The sequence below is a fragment of the Pezoporus wallicus genome, unplaced genomic scaffold (assembly GCF_028554395.1).
Source record: "Pezoporus wallicus isolate ANWC-B61680 ecotype Strahan unplaced genomic scaffold, APGP_CSIRO_Pwel_v1 contig_4131, whole genome shotgun sequence".
NCBI classification, from domain to species: domain Eukaryota; kingdom Metazoa; phylum Chordata; class Aves; order Psittaciformes; family Psittacidae; genus Pezoporus; species Pezoporus wallicus.
In genome coordinates, this window is record NW_026641950.1 from 2,134,250 (window position 1) to 2,147,507 (window position 13,258).

Below are 13,258 nucleotides of genomic sequence, written 5' to 3' on the forward strand. Positions count from 1 at the left end.
AAGGATACATGGGGACAGATAAACAGGTAAGGGTCAGATAAGCAAGGGGAGATCACAAACTTGCACCAAATCTCAGGAGCATGAACTAACCCTCATACCCATTTTTAAACACACTGTGCCCATAGTACAGCTTTTCTTCCTGCAGCTGCTGCCAGGCATCTCTCAAGACCATGCCCAATTTCTTTTGTGACTAAGAAAAATTAATTGCACATTTTGCTGGAGCAGGATAGCATTTCAACACCAGCACCTTATACTGAGGCCTGTGCTACACAGATGTTGATGGGGTTTTTCACTTTTTATTTCCAGTTGCTTGCAAGCTAGAACTTTGCACACTTCTTTGAGAAACAGCACAGGATTTAAAGAAGTAGTTTATTAATCAAACAGCAGTTTCCTTTATTGGACAAGACAGTATGCCTTCCTGCTGAGACCTCCTGTATAACATCATTCTGTGGTAGCACAAATGTCCAAACCATTTTGCTATAGAAACTCTAAAAGCACACTTAAAAACCTCTACATCCACAAGGGTTACGAAAATAACTCAAAATGCGTTCTTTGACCCTTTTCCCCTACCACTTACATCTGGCTGAAAACTTTACAAGCAAGAGCTTTTCCTGTTTCCAGTTTCAAAAATTCAGTCTTTTATAATTATACTGGAATTTCTACTAATGACAGGCACAGTTTTATATGGTTTTTGTTTTCTGTGCTGACCTCCTTCAGGGAGCTAAACTTGCAGGAAACTAAACTTGTCAAAAAAAGTAGCATTTTTTTGCTGGTTTAGCTCCCAGAACCAGTTCACACAGGGGCAGATAAGCAACAGGGAGGATGATCTGGTAATCAGCTATCCACTCATCTTCAAAAACATGAAGCTGCATCCTGAGCTACTCTGTCAAGTAGTTTGTCTTACAGGATGATCCCACTGGAACATTGGGATGGATGTCTTCTACTTAAAGGAAAGATTAGGCTCTCTAACTCCAATCACATTAATAATGGTTCCAAAACAGACATCATGGAAATAGCCCATCTCTGTTTACAGTCAGTGACAGATGCCTTCTGGAATCAAACCAAGAATTTTCACTACTTTTCTCTGTTATTTACTTCATTCTATAAATGATCCCAAAGTTTGGGTTATTGGTCTAAAACCTGACTCTCTGACTCTTGTTCAGAGGCTAGCACTGCAATTTCTTTTCTACATCTGTGCATGTCTAAACTTTCCAAAAATAACTTTTAATGATTAGGAAAAGCAAATGTTTACTATTAAGAATTAAATTTAGTATTTGCTATGTGTTTCATTACACAAATTAAAATCATAAGCAAACAATATAGTGAATACTGATCCCTCCCCTTCTTCACTCTTCATCCCCCAAGCCTTTACACACGTTTATTCATCAGCTGCAGTAGAGACACTGAAAAGCATGAAGTATTGCAACACAAGTGAAAAGTACGGGGTAAGGGGTTAGCATATAAAGAAACATGCATTGCTCAGGAACAGAAGGAGTCGTTCTAGGCAGCACTTCCTTCCCCCCCAAAAAATTCCTCCCCAAAACCTGCAACTTCAACTTAAAGCATCCCACAATATGTGTGTACCCTCTGTGACACTTTAGCTGAAACAAACTAAACCCAACACTGTCAACTAAAGAGACACATAGAAAAGTCACTCAAACGACCTGAATTCTAGAGGCTTTGCTATTACGCATTAGCTACTCATCACCAAAAAAACAGGCAGCGAGGGCCGATGTTGCAACCCAGCCGCAGCATTTGTCCACCCTGCCTCTGCAGGTCAGGTCGGTGCACCCTGGACTCCGCAGGAAGGCTCTCAAGTGCCGCACTGGATCTCTTTTGCTACATAGAGCGCACAAGTTAACCCCCAGGTTTTGAGCAAACCGAAGGGTCAACCATCTTCACACTCCGAACTGCCAGGGGCCGGGGTGCGCGCTTCGGGCACCCCTTGTCTTGTAGCACCTAGAAGGGCCAGACCAGCTTCCCCAAGGCGCCCATGAACGAGCGGCGTCTCCCACCCGCCGGCCAGGATTACAGCCGCCGCCGTCCGCAGCCCAGCGCCTCCCCGGCTGCCCCTCGCTCCTACCGCGGCCCCACGCTCGCCCCGGCCGCTGCGGGGGACCATGGGCCGCCATCCCCCGGGCCCTGCCGCCCGTCCGGGCTGGGGGCGGCGGTGGCGGCGGCGGGCGCTGATAGGGCTTCCCGGCGAGGAGGGGCGGGCGAAGGGAAGCGCGGCCCAATGCGTGGCTCGGCGGCACGGCGTCCGCCTCGCACCCCCGCTACCCTGGCGCGGCCGTGGAGGAATGCGACGGCCGCCCCCCGGCACCCCGGTACCTTTTCCTCCTGCAGAGCAGGCACACGGCCCAGAGGAGCAGAGCGGCGGCAGCCGCTCCGCCATAGGTGCCGAGCTGCAGCGTGTCGGGGCCCATGCCGGCAGCGCTCGCCTCGGCGGCCGCCGGTACCTTGCCGCCGCCGGGGAAGAAAGTTTCGCCCGTCCTCCTGCTCCCCGCAGCAGAGGCGCCAGGCCGGCCGCCCCTCCCCGCCCACCCCGAGCCCAGGGGGCTGGGTTTGGCTGTTCGGAGCCGGCCTTGGCGAGCGGGCCCGGTACGACCCGGCCGGCTCCTCCCCGGGGAGCGCCCGGCGCGGGGAGGGTCGCGCCCGTCCGCCCCCGCGGCCTCCCGGCGGCGGAGGGGAAGCCCTGGGCTTCGCTTGCGGGAAAGGCTCCGATGCGGCGGGAAGGTCCCAGAACGGAGACGGGGGAGGGGGTTGCGGGATCATCCCACCGTCCCGGGAAGCGGCTCCTGCCCTGAGATCCCCTTCAGCCCTCCACGCACCGCGGGAATGGATCGGGGCCCCCACGGACCCGACCGAGAGGCGGTGGCCTGTCCCCAGCGCAAACAGTGCTCGGCTTGGGCAGGTACCGCCTTTGGCTCCTCTTGGTTTTGGGACAAACACCTGATGCGTGTTCATGCTTAAAAACAACTCCCTCCCAGCTTCGTAAAATTTAACCTGAGGTAGGAGAAATGAAGTACAGATAGCAAAGGTTTGGTTTTGAGCTTTTGCTGCCTGAGAAGATGCCAGGTCCAGTCCTTTATTCCACCATGCTAGTCCCCGTGGTGTGTTATAGAGGACAAGAGAGGAGGAAGTGAGAAACTAAAACCAGAGGCAATAGACGGATCCCCAGCTGTAGGAAGAGCGATGGGGTGGAACGGGGCAGAAGTCCAGGGAGTTCGGTGTTGCATGACAGGGCAGGGGGGCGTAACAAAGATGGACTTTACAGCTCTATCGCCTTTTGGTGCACTCAAAACATTGCTGTGATGGGAGGTGTCGTTCAAGGCAAATTCACTCTTGATAGAGTAATATGCTTCAGTTTCTAGAATTGTGGATTGGTTGGATGCTGACAGAAGTTTGTGTACCTAACTCATTCTCAGCTTCATATATATTACACATTGTTTCTCAGTATTTGGTGGTTTATATCTTTTCACCGTGGACAAAAGTTTTGCAACACTCAGTTTTATGAATTGCCCTGTTTTGAGTTTTCTCTGAATTGCAGATACCCAAATGCATCTTAGCGGATAAAATAGCCAGTTAGCTACAAACCTTCCTGACTTCAGCAGATCTCATCATTTTCAGAGGCCTGTCTCACATCTGAGGTTTTGCAGTGGGCAGCCCTGTGTGTCTTCTTTCTCAAACGCTCCTGCTGATTTCAGTAAAATGCCATAAGAGCAAATCAGTGTGTCTCACATTAAAGTGTGTCAGGATTTGGTCACTACTGCTTAAAACCATCAGTTGACCTTCTTGAGATGAAAAAAATCAGACACAATTGTGCAATACAATGCGTGGAGGGAAACTGTAAGAGAAACTAACATTTTACTTATAGCTCTGTAGGGCTTTTTGTAGGGAAATGTGTTTGAAATCCCCAGCTTGGGAATTCCAGGGGATTTCTTAGCTATTAGTCCTATTAATTCTTAGAAAGGGAGTAATTTAGGACAGAAAAGCGTTGCACTGTAAGACATAAACCAGTGTAAAATATTACTCATTTTCCAAGTGACCTCTGCTGTGAAAATCCAGTGTTTCACTTCAGTATAGTGGGAAACAACTGTCCACATACAATTACACATTGGAATAAGCCCTCATCCAGATTCAAAATATCAAGATCACTGTAGTTCTGGCAGAAGATGTGAAGAGGGTTACAACACCACTTTCTAGTTTGCACTTCGCATACTTGTCAAAAGTTATCATCTCAGATCAACTGTAGATGAAAAAAACCAAAACTCACACACCAGAAAGCACCACACCATGAGCAAGACACTGTTATTTTAAAATGCAGGGAACGCAACCCAAAAGGTCCTAAGTACCCTATGAGTGCTGTGTATGTTTCTGTGTCAATCCTTTACAAAGCCGAACAGTACAGATTAATTTCTCCTCAACTAGTAAAGGAATCTCAAAGACTTAGAAGCCCAAACCTGATGAAGTTTGATGTCAGGTTATCTATAGTATGAGCTACCTTGATGCAGATCCAGCTGGACAGTATCTGCACATAGCATACACAGTTAAAATTACAATAGACGTATCCGTACATATTGCCATCTCAGCTACCTGGGGAAAGAAGTTGAGGCTGAACAGTCCCCTTTAACACAGCTGTAGCAGAAAAGAGGAAATTTATTTCCTTTTCAGGAGGTGCAAACCTAGTCTTACAGTGATATGGTCTCATGTTGAAAAACGGCTTTTTAAGAATTGGAGGGATCTTCAGTTTCAAGCTGTCCTGAGATCTTTATGGAGCTCTTGCTGAAGCCTGGTCATAAGTGAAGAGAAAGAATGCAAATGCTGTTATGTTTGGAAAATGATAACTTTACTCTCCAGATGGATACAACTACACCCAGTTTTTACCCTTACTGGTGGCGTGTAATTGCTGTTGTTTCTGGTGTTGGCTCCTTGGCAGATTTCTTCAAGTGCAGTTTGTGTGCTTAGAAATCTGATAGAAACAACTGCAGGCTGGAGAGAGGTGAAGGCATTTGCAGATATATACTGGGTCGGGGGAGGGATAGAGAATTCGTAAGATAAGCTTGAAGGGCTTTTCACTTGGAAGCCACCAAGATTTCGGAGAGGTTCCTAATACCGTGATAGCCCAGGTAGATAGATAGATAGATAGATAGATAGATAGATAGATAGATAGATAGATAGATAGATAGATAGCTGCTCGGTTACATTTCTCCTGTTTAAATTGTGAACATTCTGTACATATGCTACAGTTCAAAATGCATACTGTGTGTATGTTTCATACTGCCAATGTTGTAAGATGATATAGATCATATTTTTTTGTCTTATGAAAATGCAGAAGACTCAAAATAAACTTCGAACAGTATATGCTGCAATCTGTACTGTATGTTACACATCACAGTGTGATTTTGCTATATGCAGCACATGGACAAATGCCTGTTCTACTGGGTAGATTTCATGTGCGCAAGGATTTAAACTCCCAGGCTTAGACAGAAGCAGATTCTGCGTCACTGAAACACCAGTGACATATGTGTTACAAGCAATGGCAGGAGCAAAGCTTGTTTTTCCACTTGCCCAGCACAACTCATGTAAGGCTATTTTCAACAGCTTGTAGCTTTACTCTGCTGTAACCATTGCAGTTGCAAAACTGCAAGTCAGTTCTTGCCTTCAGTTTAAATGCATGTGAAATATTTCAATCAAAACAATTTATGTATTTTTGTGAACAATGCTAAGGAAAAATACCTGTGGTAACATTTTTAGTGATTTTGAGAAATGGCAGTGGCATCAGACTTTGAAATGGGGTCAACAAATTAAGCTCTGTGTCAAAGATAATCTGTCCAAATTTATTTAGGTTAAAAGCCCCACAAGAAGAGAGGTTTTGTATACTCTTGTGACCTGCTGGAACTTTGGGGCTTAGTTCCTTGAAGATGCCACTGGAACTGGGTCTGCTTCCAGCTCTTAGCTCAGCAGCTGTTTTCTCTGAAAGTGAAGCTCTGAGCTAATAGCGATCGGGCTGAATTCAGGGCAACAGTACTAAAAGCCTTTTTGTTCACTGCTCTCTGTCTCTCTTCCTGCTAGGATACACGCAAAGGGAAGTGCAGTGATTTAAGTGCAGTACAAAAAGGCTACAGACCTCTCATCTCACTCACTAGATTTAAGACTAATACATTTGATTCTCACTTTGTGTCCTCTCGTTCAAGAATGGCTCAATCTGCATTTCATGCTTTTGTAATGCAGCACTGTAGCCTCTCTCCCGTGACCTCCTGTGTCAGTCAAGCGGATCTGCCTGAGCTCTGAAAAAGACCCCGTGCTGAAAGAAGCAAGAAGTCCCATTCCTCTGCCCCTGCACTTCAAATGTCGTAGTCTCACTTTCCACTATCATGTGGACTGACATGCCAAAGACATACCTGTTATGTGCACCAACACATGGATTCGTATCATGTCAGGGATAAAAAAAGAAGCTGAGTGGTCTACTGGGCAGAAGCAGTGGCATTGGCTGATAGAGGTGGAGGACTGATTACGCAAAAAGATCATGAATGGGAGCCAGGGAGGGAAGTAAAAAAGACGATTAGGAATAGATGAGTAAAAACTGGGGTTGAATGAGCAAGATGAAATTTGGAAACCAAATGAAGTGAGAGAAGGAGTGTAATAATAGGAAAGATTTTGAGGAGGAGTGTGACAGAACTGACATTGCCTCAGAGTAGAGATGAAGGTGTGGAATTTGTGTATGACTTAAAGGTGAAATCAAAGAAGAGAGGTGGAACTGAAAATGTGTGGAAATGACAGTATGGGAGAGGAGTAGCCAAGAGAACTGAGGTCGAAACAGTGAGATGACTCCTACAGTTTGCAGGGGTCTCAATAGGAGGGAAGATTTGGGTCAAAAACTGACACTGGGAAAGCATAAAAGTGATGGGCAAGAGGATCAGGAGAAGAAGGTACCAACAGATGAAGCTACATCTTCTTGGCTGTAGTTTTACTTTGTGTAAGATGGTACAACTGCAAAGAGTCTCAAAAGACATGGTGACATTTCTCCTTACTGCCATCTGTGCCACAAGTCATGTGATCCTGTCATTTCCCTTCTGTTATATCTAACAATCATGTGGTCACAGTTAGAACTACTTACTTCCTAATCTGGCAGAAGACTCAGTCACTAAAGGAGAAGAAGGAATAGCATGCCAACAGATATGCCATTGATTCAACTCACCCCACAGCCATGCAGTGAAATGGCCTGGCAGTCTAAGATGTGGACTGTGGGAAAATAAGACTCCTATTCTGGGAGTTAAAGGAAAAAGAGCTGTGCTACAGCATGAAGTTTTTCAGCCCTGGTGATGCTAGGGACATGCAAGTATGATGTCATCTGGGAGAATTTTCACATTTTCATTCTGACTTTTTAATGAGAAAATGTTAATATATACACATATCTAAAAGGGTGTGGTTAAGGAATGATTTTACAGATAAATCTAAAGTAGGTAGAAAAAGAGGGTGGAGGTTTCCTGCTTCTTTCTTGTCGTAGCTGGAAACTTGGTAAGGCAAGGGAGTGACTGCAAGAGCAGTGGCTGTTCTGGATAACCAAAGATTCTCCTTGAAAGTTCATTCCATCCTTGTCTGTGGTAAGTTGTATACCATCATACCGCTCGTAGGCTAGTAGCGTGATATCTGATAGTCCCTCATTTTCCACAGGTTTAACTTGAGAGTTTGGGTCTGATATGCCAAAGTGCTAAGCCGATCAAAAGAGACACATATCTATAGGTATCTAGGTGTAAAAACCAGCAGAGTATTCAGGACTTGCACTTTGAATATGTATAGCACTCTTGGCTTAAAAATAACCAGCATTTAGCTTCCCTACTGATAAGTATGCATGAAAATATTAATGCTAATACACCCTAACCAAAATTAACATTTGCAGTACAGTAAGGCACTTAGGTGTATGCCCTGAGTTACAGCACAAAATTTTGAAGAATGCTGTATTCCCTGACCAGGATTATATAGATTATATAGACAGAATTTGGCAAAGTTCTGATGAAAAATGAATGGAACTATATCATACTTTCACTCATTAAAGGCCGACAATTCTGGGATTTCCTAAGTTTCTAATAGCTGACTTTGTAACCTTCAAAATATACTCTTTACTTCACTATAATTCAGTTTTATTTGCCTTTGGAGTAGTGCAGTCTTAGCTAGCAACAAATATTTGGGGCAACTAAAGAATGTTTGTACTGCTACAAAAATAAATATTATTTATAAATATTAACTCATTAACTGGCAGGTGTATATATATATAAACAACATCTGAAAAGTTTTCATTTCTCTTTAGTATTGAACATAGCTATAGCACAAAATGGAAGAGAGGAGACGAAGAGGAGAGGCAGAGGAGAGAAAGAGGAGAGGAGAAAAAGGATTGGATGGGAAGGAAGCGTAAAAAAATTGGCTCTCACAGTCCTGGCCGTTATAAGGATGAATCAGCAAGAGGGTGAAATGTCCTGACTTGCAAATATAAACAGTTCAAGAGAAAGTCACAATTACCCAAGTGAAAAGAACAAATGATTGAAGATTGCAGATTACAAATCCTAAAACTATTAGCAAGTGTATTATTGATAGACTGTGATGTAACAAGTTTAAGAGCCACATGGTTGGTCAGTAGAAGCAGAGGAAAGGGAGACAGTAAAATCCAGACAGGTTTGTCTTCCAGGATGGTGATACTACTGGCTTCAATGCAACCAGGAATCCACCCACAGACATTTCTGAATCCCCTTATAGGGAAATGAAGGAAATATATGATCACTAACAAAAGAAAATCACTGGCTGGGGTATTGTGTTAAAATAATTAAGCTGTTAAGTCAGGAATGCTAACCATTGCAAAACAGGGCAAATTGCATATGGCAGATACATAAAAAACCCGAAAAAAACAAATGGAAGAAAATGTTTAAAAAGGAGACTTGGTCTTCTGAACTGAAATAAAATCAGTTGAAATACACTGAACAACTTGTGAGCTGTCTTGGCAAGAGCAGACAAGGTAGAGCAGTGCTGAACGGATCAAAGTATTGAAGAAAATCTTTCAAAAAAACGATGCCAAGAGTTACTGTGTCTATGGAAGTTAATTAGCAATAAAACACAGGGTAATTATCAACTAAAGTCACATTGGTGTCAAAAAGTAGACATACATACAAGTTCCAAATGCGTGCTTGTGTGTTCACATTCACCCTGAAAAGAAATGCAGTTAACAAATAAGATTTCAAGGAGAAAAAGCTCATATAAACCTGAAATGTGACTTGAATAGCATGACTCAATCACAGGATTTCTAAATCCTGATGTCTCAGACTAGAGCTGACAATGATTCCCAAGGTGCTAACTGCACTCCTGCACAATCAGTTTTTCTTTCTTATTAGCTACTTCTAGACCACAGTTTTTCATTACATTCATTAGTGCTACAAATCTTTTAAACCATGCCTTTAAATGTGATAAATGTGTGTTCTTTGGGTTTTGCTAACTTACTGCATTGATTGTTGATCTGATAATTGCTTTCTATTAATGGTCTTGCTGATCAATCTTGTCATGATTAAGATATCAATTAAAGGATTTGGGCTTATATTTTGTTATCGTATTTTATTGTACTTACTAATTTGAATTAAGCCTAACTGTGAAGAACAAAAAGTAAACATCATAGCACAGTAAATTCTGTATGGAAAGTCCAGAAATTGGCTTAGCAGCCAGTTGTTCAGTTAATGTGCAATCAGTTATGTCAAAGGTACTTGAGATTGCTCAGAACCTTTAAAAAACAGAATCAGATTTACTTCAAAATGATATCTTTCTATTCTATTAGTCTCTGGGTTTATTACCTTTACTGTTTCTTGTCCTTTTTTCAGTTGTCAGTTTTCAGTTGCTGGTGTTAAACTAAACCAGATCTGAATTAGTCCTTTGTCATTTGGTGAGCAACACTCGGCTCATTCACTGGGGCACGTATGTTCTTAACCCAGAGGCTTCATGACAAGGCTGGGGCAGATGCTAGTGGCTCATCATTATGTCAGTCAGCTGATTTTAATCTTGTGCTGCAAATCTGTCAAAGCCTGAAGTTGGCCAGTAAAGCTATTAGGGTTGCTAAAGGTGTGCCTCGTTGTGCTGGGGCACACCTACAGGAGGAGTTTTAATTAAAGGAACTGGTGGGTGGTGAGGTAGAGTCTGTACTTGACTCTGTCCTAAATAGATTTGCTCCATTAAATCTTCTGTGGGTGGATAAAGATTAAGTTCAAGCAGCTCTAAAATCAGACCTCACAAGTTACTTTATCTCTAAAGAATGGCACAAGCATAGATCCTGTGAAAGGGGAAGTCGGAAATATGTGTGCAGACAGCTTATGCCCACGGTTACCTTCCAGGTTTGTCACAGGCTAAGTTGAAACCGAGGACATACTCACAAGGCACTGGAGCTCTCCTTTACACACGTACTGAGGTTGGCCTCCGATAAGTGGGCAGTATATGAGAAGGGACAGGATACTTCCTGAGTGTCACCTCCACAGGCAGAACTGATGTCACTAAGATGTAGGAATAAAAAGAGGAATACAAAAGTAGATGCAGCCCTATGAATTCAAGCACTGGACTTTAAAAACAGGAGAGAACATATTGTAATTCCTGAAAGGTAATACTGAATTGGAATAGGATTTATGCCTTAGCATATACACACATGAGAGATGATGAAAGCAGCACAACATTTTGGTCACCTACCTGCTGAACACATAACCTCTTAAAATCCTCCATGCATCAGCAGGTAATGCAGTCTATGGGTCATCTCAATATGTAGCTGATGAAGGGAAGGCAGCAATAGATGGAGACATTTATACCCTCGAGTATTTAGAACCATTCAGAAACACTTTTCACTGGTTCATTTGTGTGTGGAAACTCATGCCATAACTGAAATTAAGCAGTGGATTTTGAGCTGATTATGGCATTGAAGTGATGGAAGGAACACTTGAAAGTTATTCTGCTTTGTGTCTGTAAGCACAGCCAAGACAATGCTTGATACTAGGGAAAAGGAATGTTACAAATGAAGACAGGGAACTACTTGGATCTATTCAGTTTCTATCAGAGCTGTGAGCTGGAGCTATACAGATGTCACTGGTTATTGCTATGCATCTTTTGCTTTGGTAACACAGACTTTCTAAAATCAGTTAAAAATGGCTCCACTTGGAAAGCCTTGTCTTTGAAAAGTGTTTTGGCTTTAAAAGTTTTCTCTAAAAACATGGTTCTGGCTTAATAGTCAAGGGCTGGTTAAAACCTGAAAAAAAAGTGTAGTGTTGTGCCCGGGGGGAATGTATTTGAACTTGTGGACTTGTCCTCTGTATTTTAATTCAAGTGATTGCTTCATAGTTTGGGTTGCTTCATAGTTCTGGAGGAGCCAAAGTAATATATTATCAGATGCAGATGTCAGTGGTTTAGCCAAAGCAGCAGAGTGACCTGGCCATATCACACATGAGCATGCAAAAGTAGGCCATGATGGAGTTCACAAACACCAATCAAACAAATGGCTACCACAAATATAAGCAAGTGAGGACACATTAAAAAACTCCTAAATCAAAACAGAAATATTTAATAAAAAGGAAAATAATTGTTTACCTTGAAAAACACTTATCATCATGTGATTTTTTTTCCTTACAGAAGGAAAAACTGGTGGTGAGTGGGATAAAACGTTCTTGATGCTACACTGTTTCTCTACAGAGAGCAAAAGCCTGATTTCCAGTTCAGGAAATGGGGTGTTTCCTTTGTTTGCATTTCCAAGCCTTTCTCTAGCTATTACTTTTTTGCTTCTGCCAGGTCCCCTGCTTCTTGCTTTTGCTGTCTGACACTTCTGACTGTTTGTGTTTTGCATATGACAGGTCTCTTCTGCCTCCAGAAACACACAGGTATTTCCATGTAACAATACTCTCCAGCCAGTTTTTCCCCAGTTTCAGTTTCTGGGTGAGCTGTGTTTTTGGGCTGGGGGTTCATTTCCTTCCCTTTACTCCAGATGGAAGCATCGCTGCTCCTAATTTGTAGGAGGAGAACCTATGGTGAGTAACCAGTTGCACAGGCTTCAGAGATGTGTCATCCCAACATCCATTATCTTTTTGTATTATATTCACAAGCACTAAATGGTGATGTATGTATTTCAGAGGCCCCTGTAAATTTCAAACTTGTATATATTCAGAATATAAATTATCATATTTCCTTCCTTTTTTTGGAAAAGGTCCCATTTAATTGAAAAACAAGTCTTTCCTATTGCTTTTTTGCGATAACTCAAAGAATTCTCTATTGCCTCAGACACAATTTTATATTAAATGGCATAGGCTGGTTGAAAGCATAATGATAGCATGATCTTTTTCTGTTGGATTTTGTATTCATTTCTGTTACACCTAATTACATTTCTGTGATACTATAATGGAATTATCCCTGGATTCCATGCATTTTTTTTCTACGTAAATTCCAAGTAACTTCTAAAACAGTGTAAGAAATAATTAGTGGTTCCAAATTCCTGATAAATATTGAGCTTCTTGAGCTTCTCTCAAAATTCAAGTTTACTTCTTTTTGCATTTAGATTTTTAACCCAGTGCTTGGACTTTGGAGGAGAATAAAAATTACTTTGCTTAAAGAATCTGTTTATATCAGGTTACTTGGTTAAGTATCCCTAGCAATCATTTCATTCTATAAAACTTTAAGTTATATTTTTCATTATATATATGTTTTAGAAAAAAGTTGATCTTCATCCAGTGTATCACTTAAGCACATGATTAGCTCTAAAATCCTGAGCAGTCTCACTGAACTGAAGCTGACATTACTTAAGTTCAGTGACAGTGAGGAGAATCTGCTGGAAATTTTGCACTTGAAACAGATATTATTTCAGCTCTGAAAACAGCACCAAGGACTTCAGCCTATAAGTGTATTACATTCAGTACTCCTACCAAAGTCAGAGGAAATCTTCATGAAGCAGAAAAGTGTAATAGTGTAATTATTCATTTGCTGGGAGATGGCATATTATTCTATTACCTATTACAATAAAATTGATACGTTTACAAGTTCCTGTCTCCACAACTTTGAAAGCAGTAAAATATGTGCTGTACTTGCTAAGTGTATTTTTTTAATCTTAAAATTTTGTCCTTAAAAGTTTACAGAAAGTCAAATATTAGGGAAATATTTTCTCCACTACAATGATATCCATCTTCCCACAGAGTGTTTTATTAAACAAAAACATAGGGAATGATATTAGTGACAAACTACTACATAAAATTCAAATGTT

At 42.0% G+C, this 13,258-nt stretch overlaps 1 protein-coding gene across 1 annotated transcript in view; it reads right to left on the reverse strand.

Annotated features, from left to right (window-relative positions):
- The window catches only part of LOC130608258 (cytochrome P450 7B1), a 125,723-nt gene extending 123,097 nt beyond the window's left edge, over positions 1-2,626 (reverse strand). The window contains exon 1 of the mRNA XM_057426058.1: positions 2,332-2,626. Coding sequence (XP_057282041.1) covers positions 2,332-2,426 — 95 coding nt within the window. The 5' untranslated portion in view covers positions 2,427-2,626. The remainder of the gene's footprint in view (positions 1-2,331) is intronic.
- Positions 2,627-13,258: the final 10,632 nt, after the last annotated feature.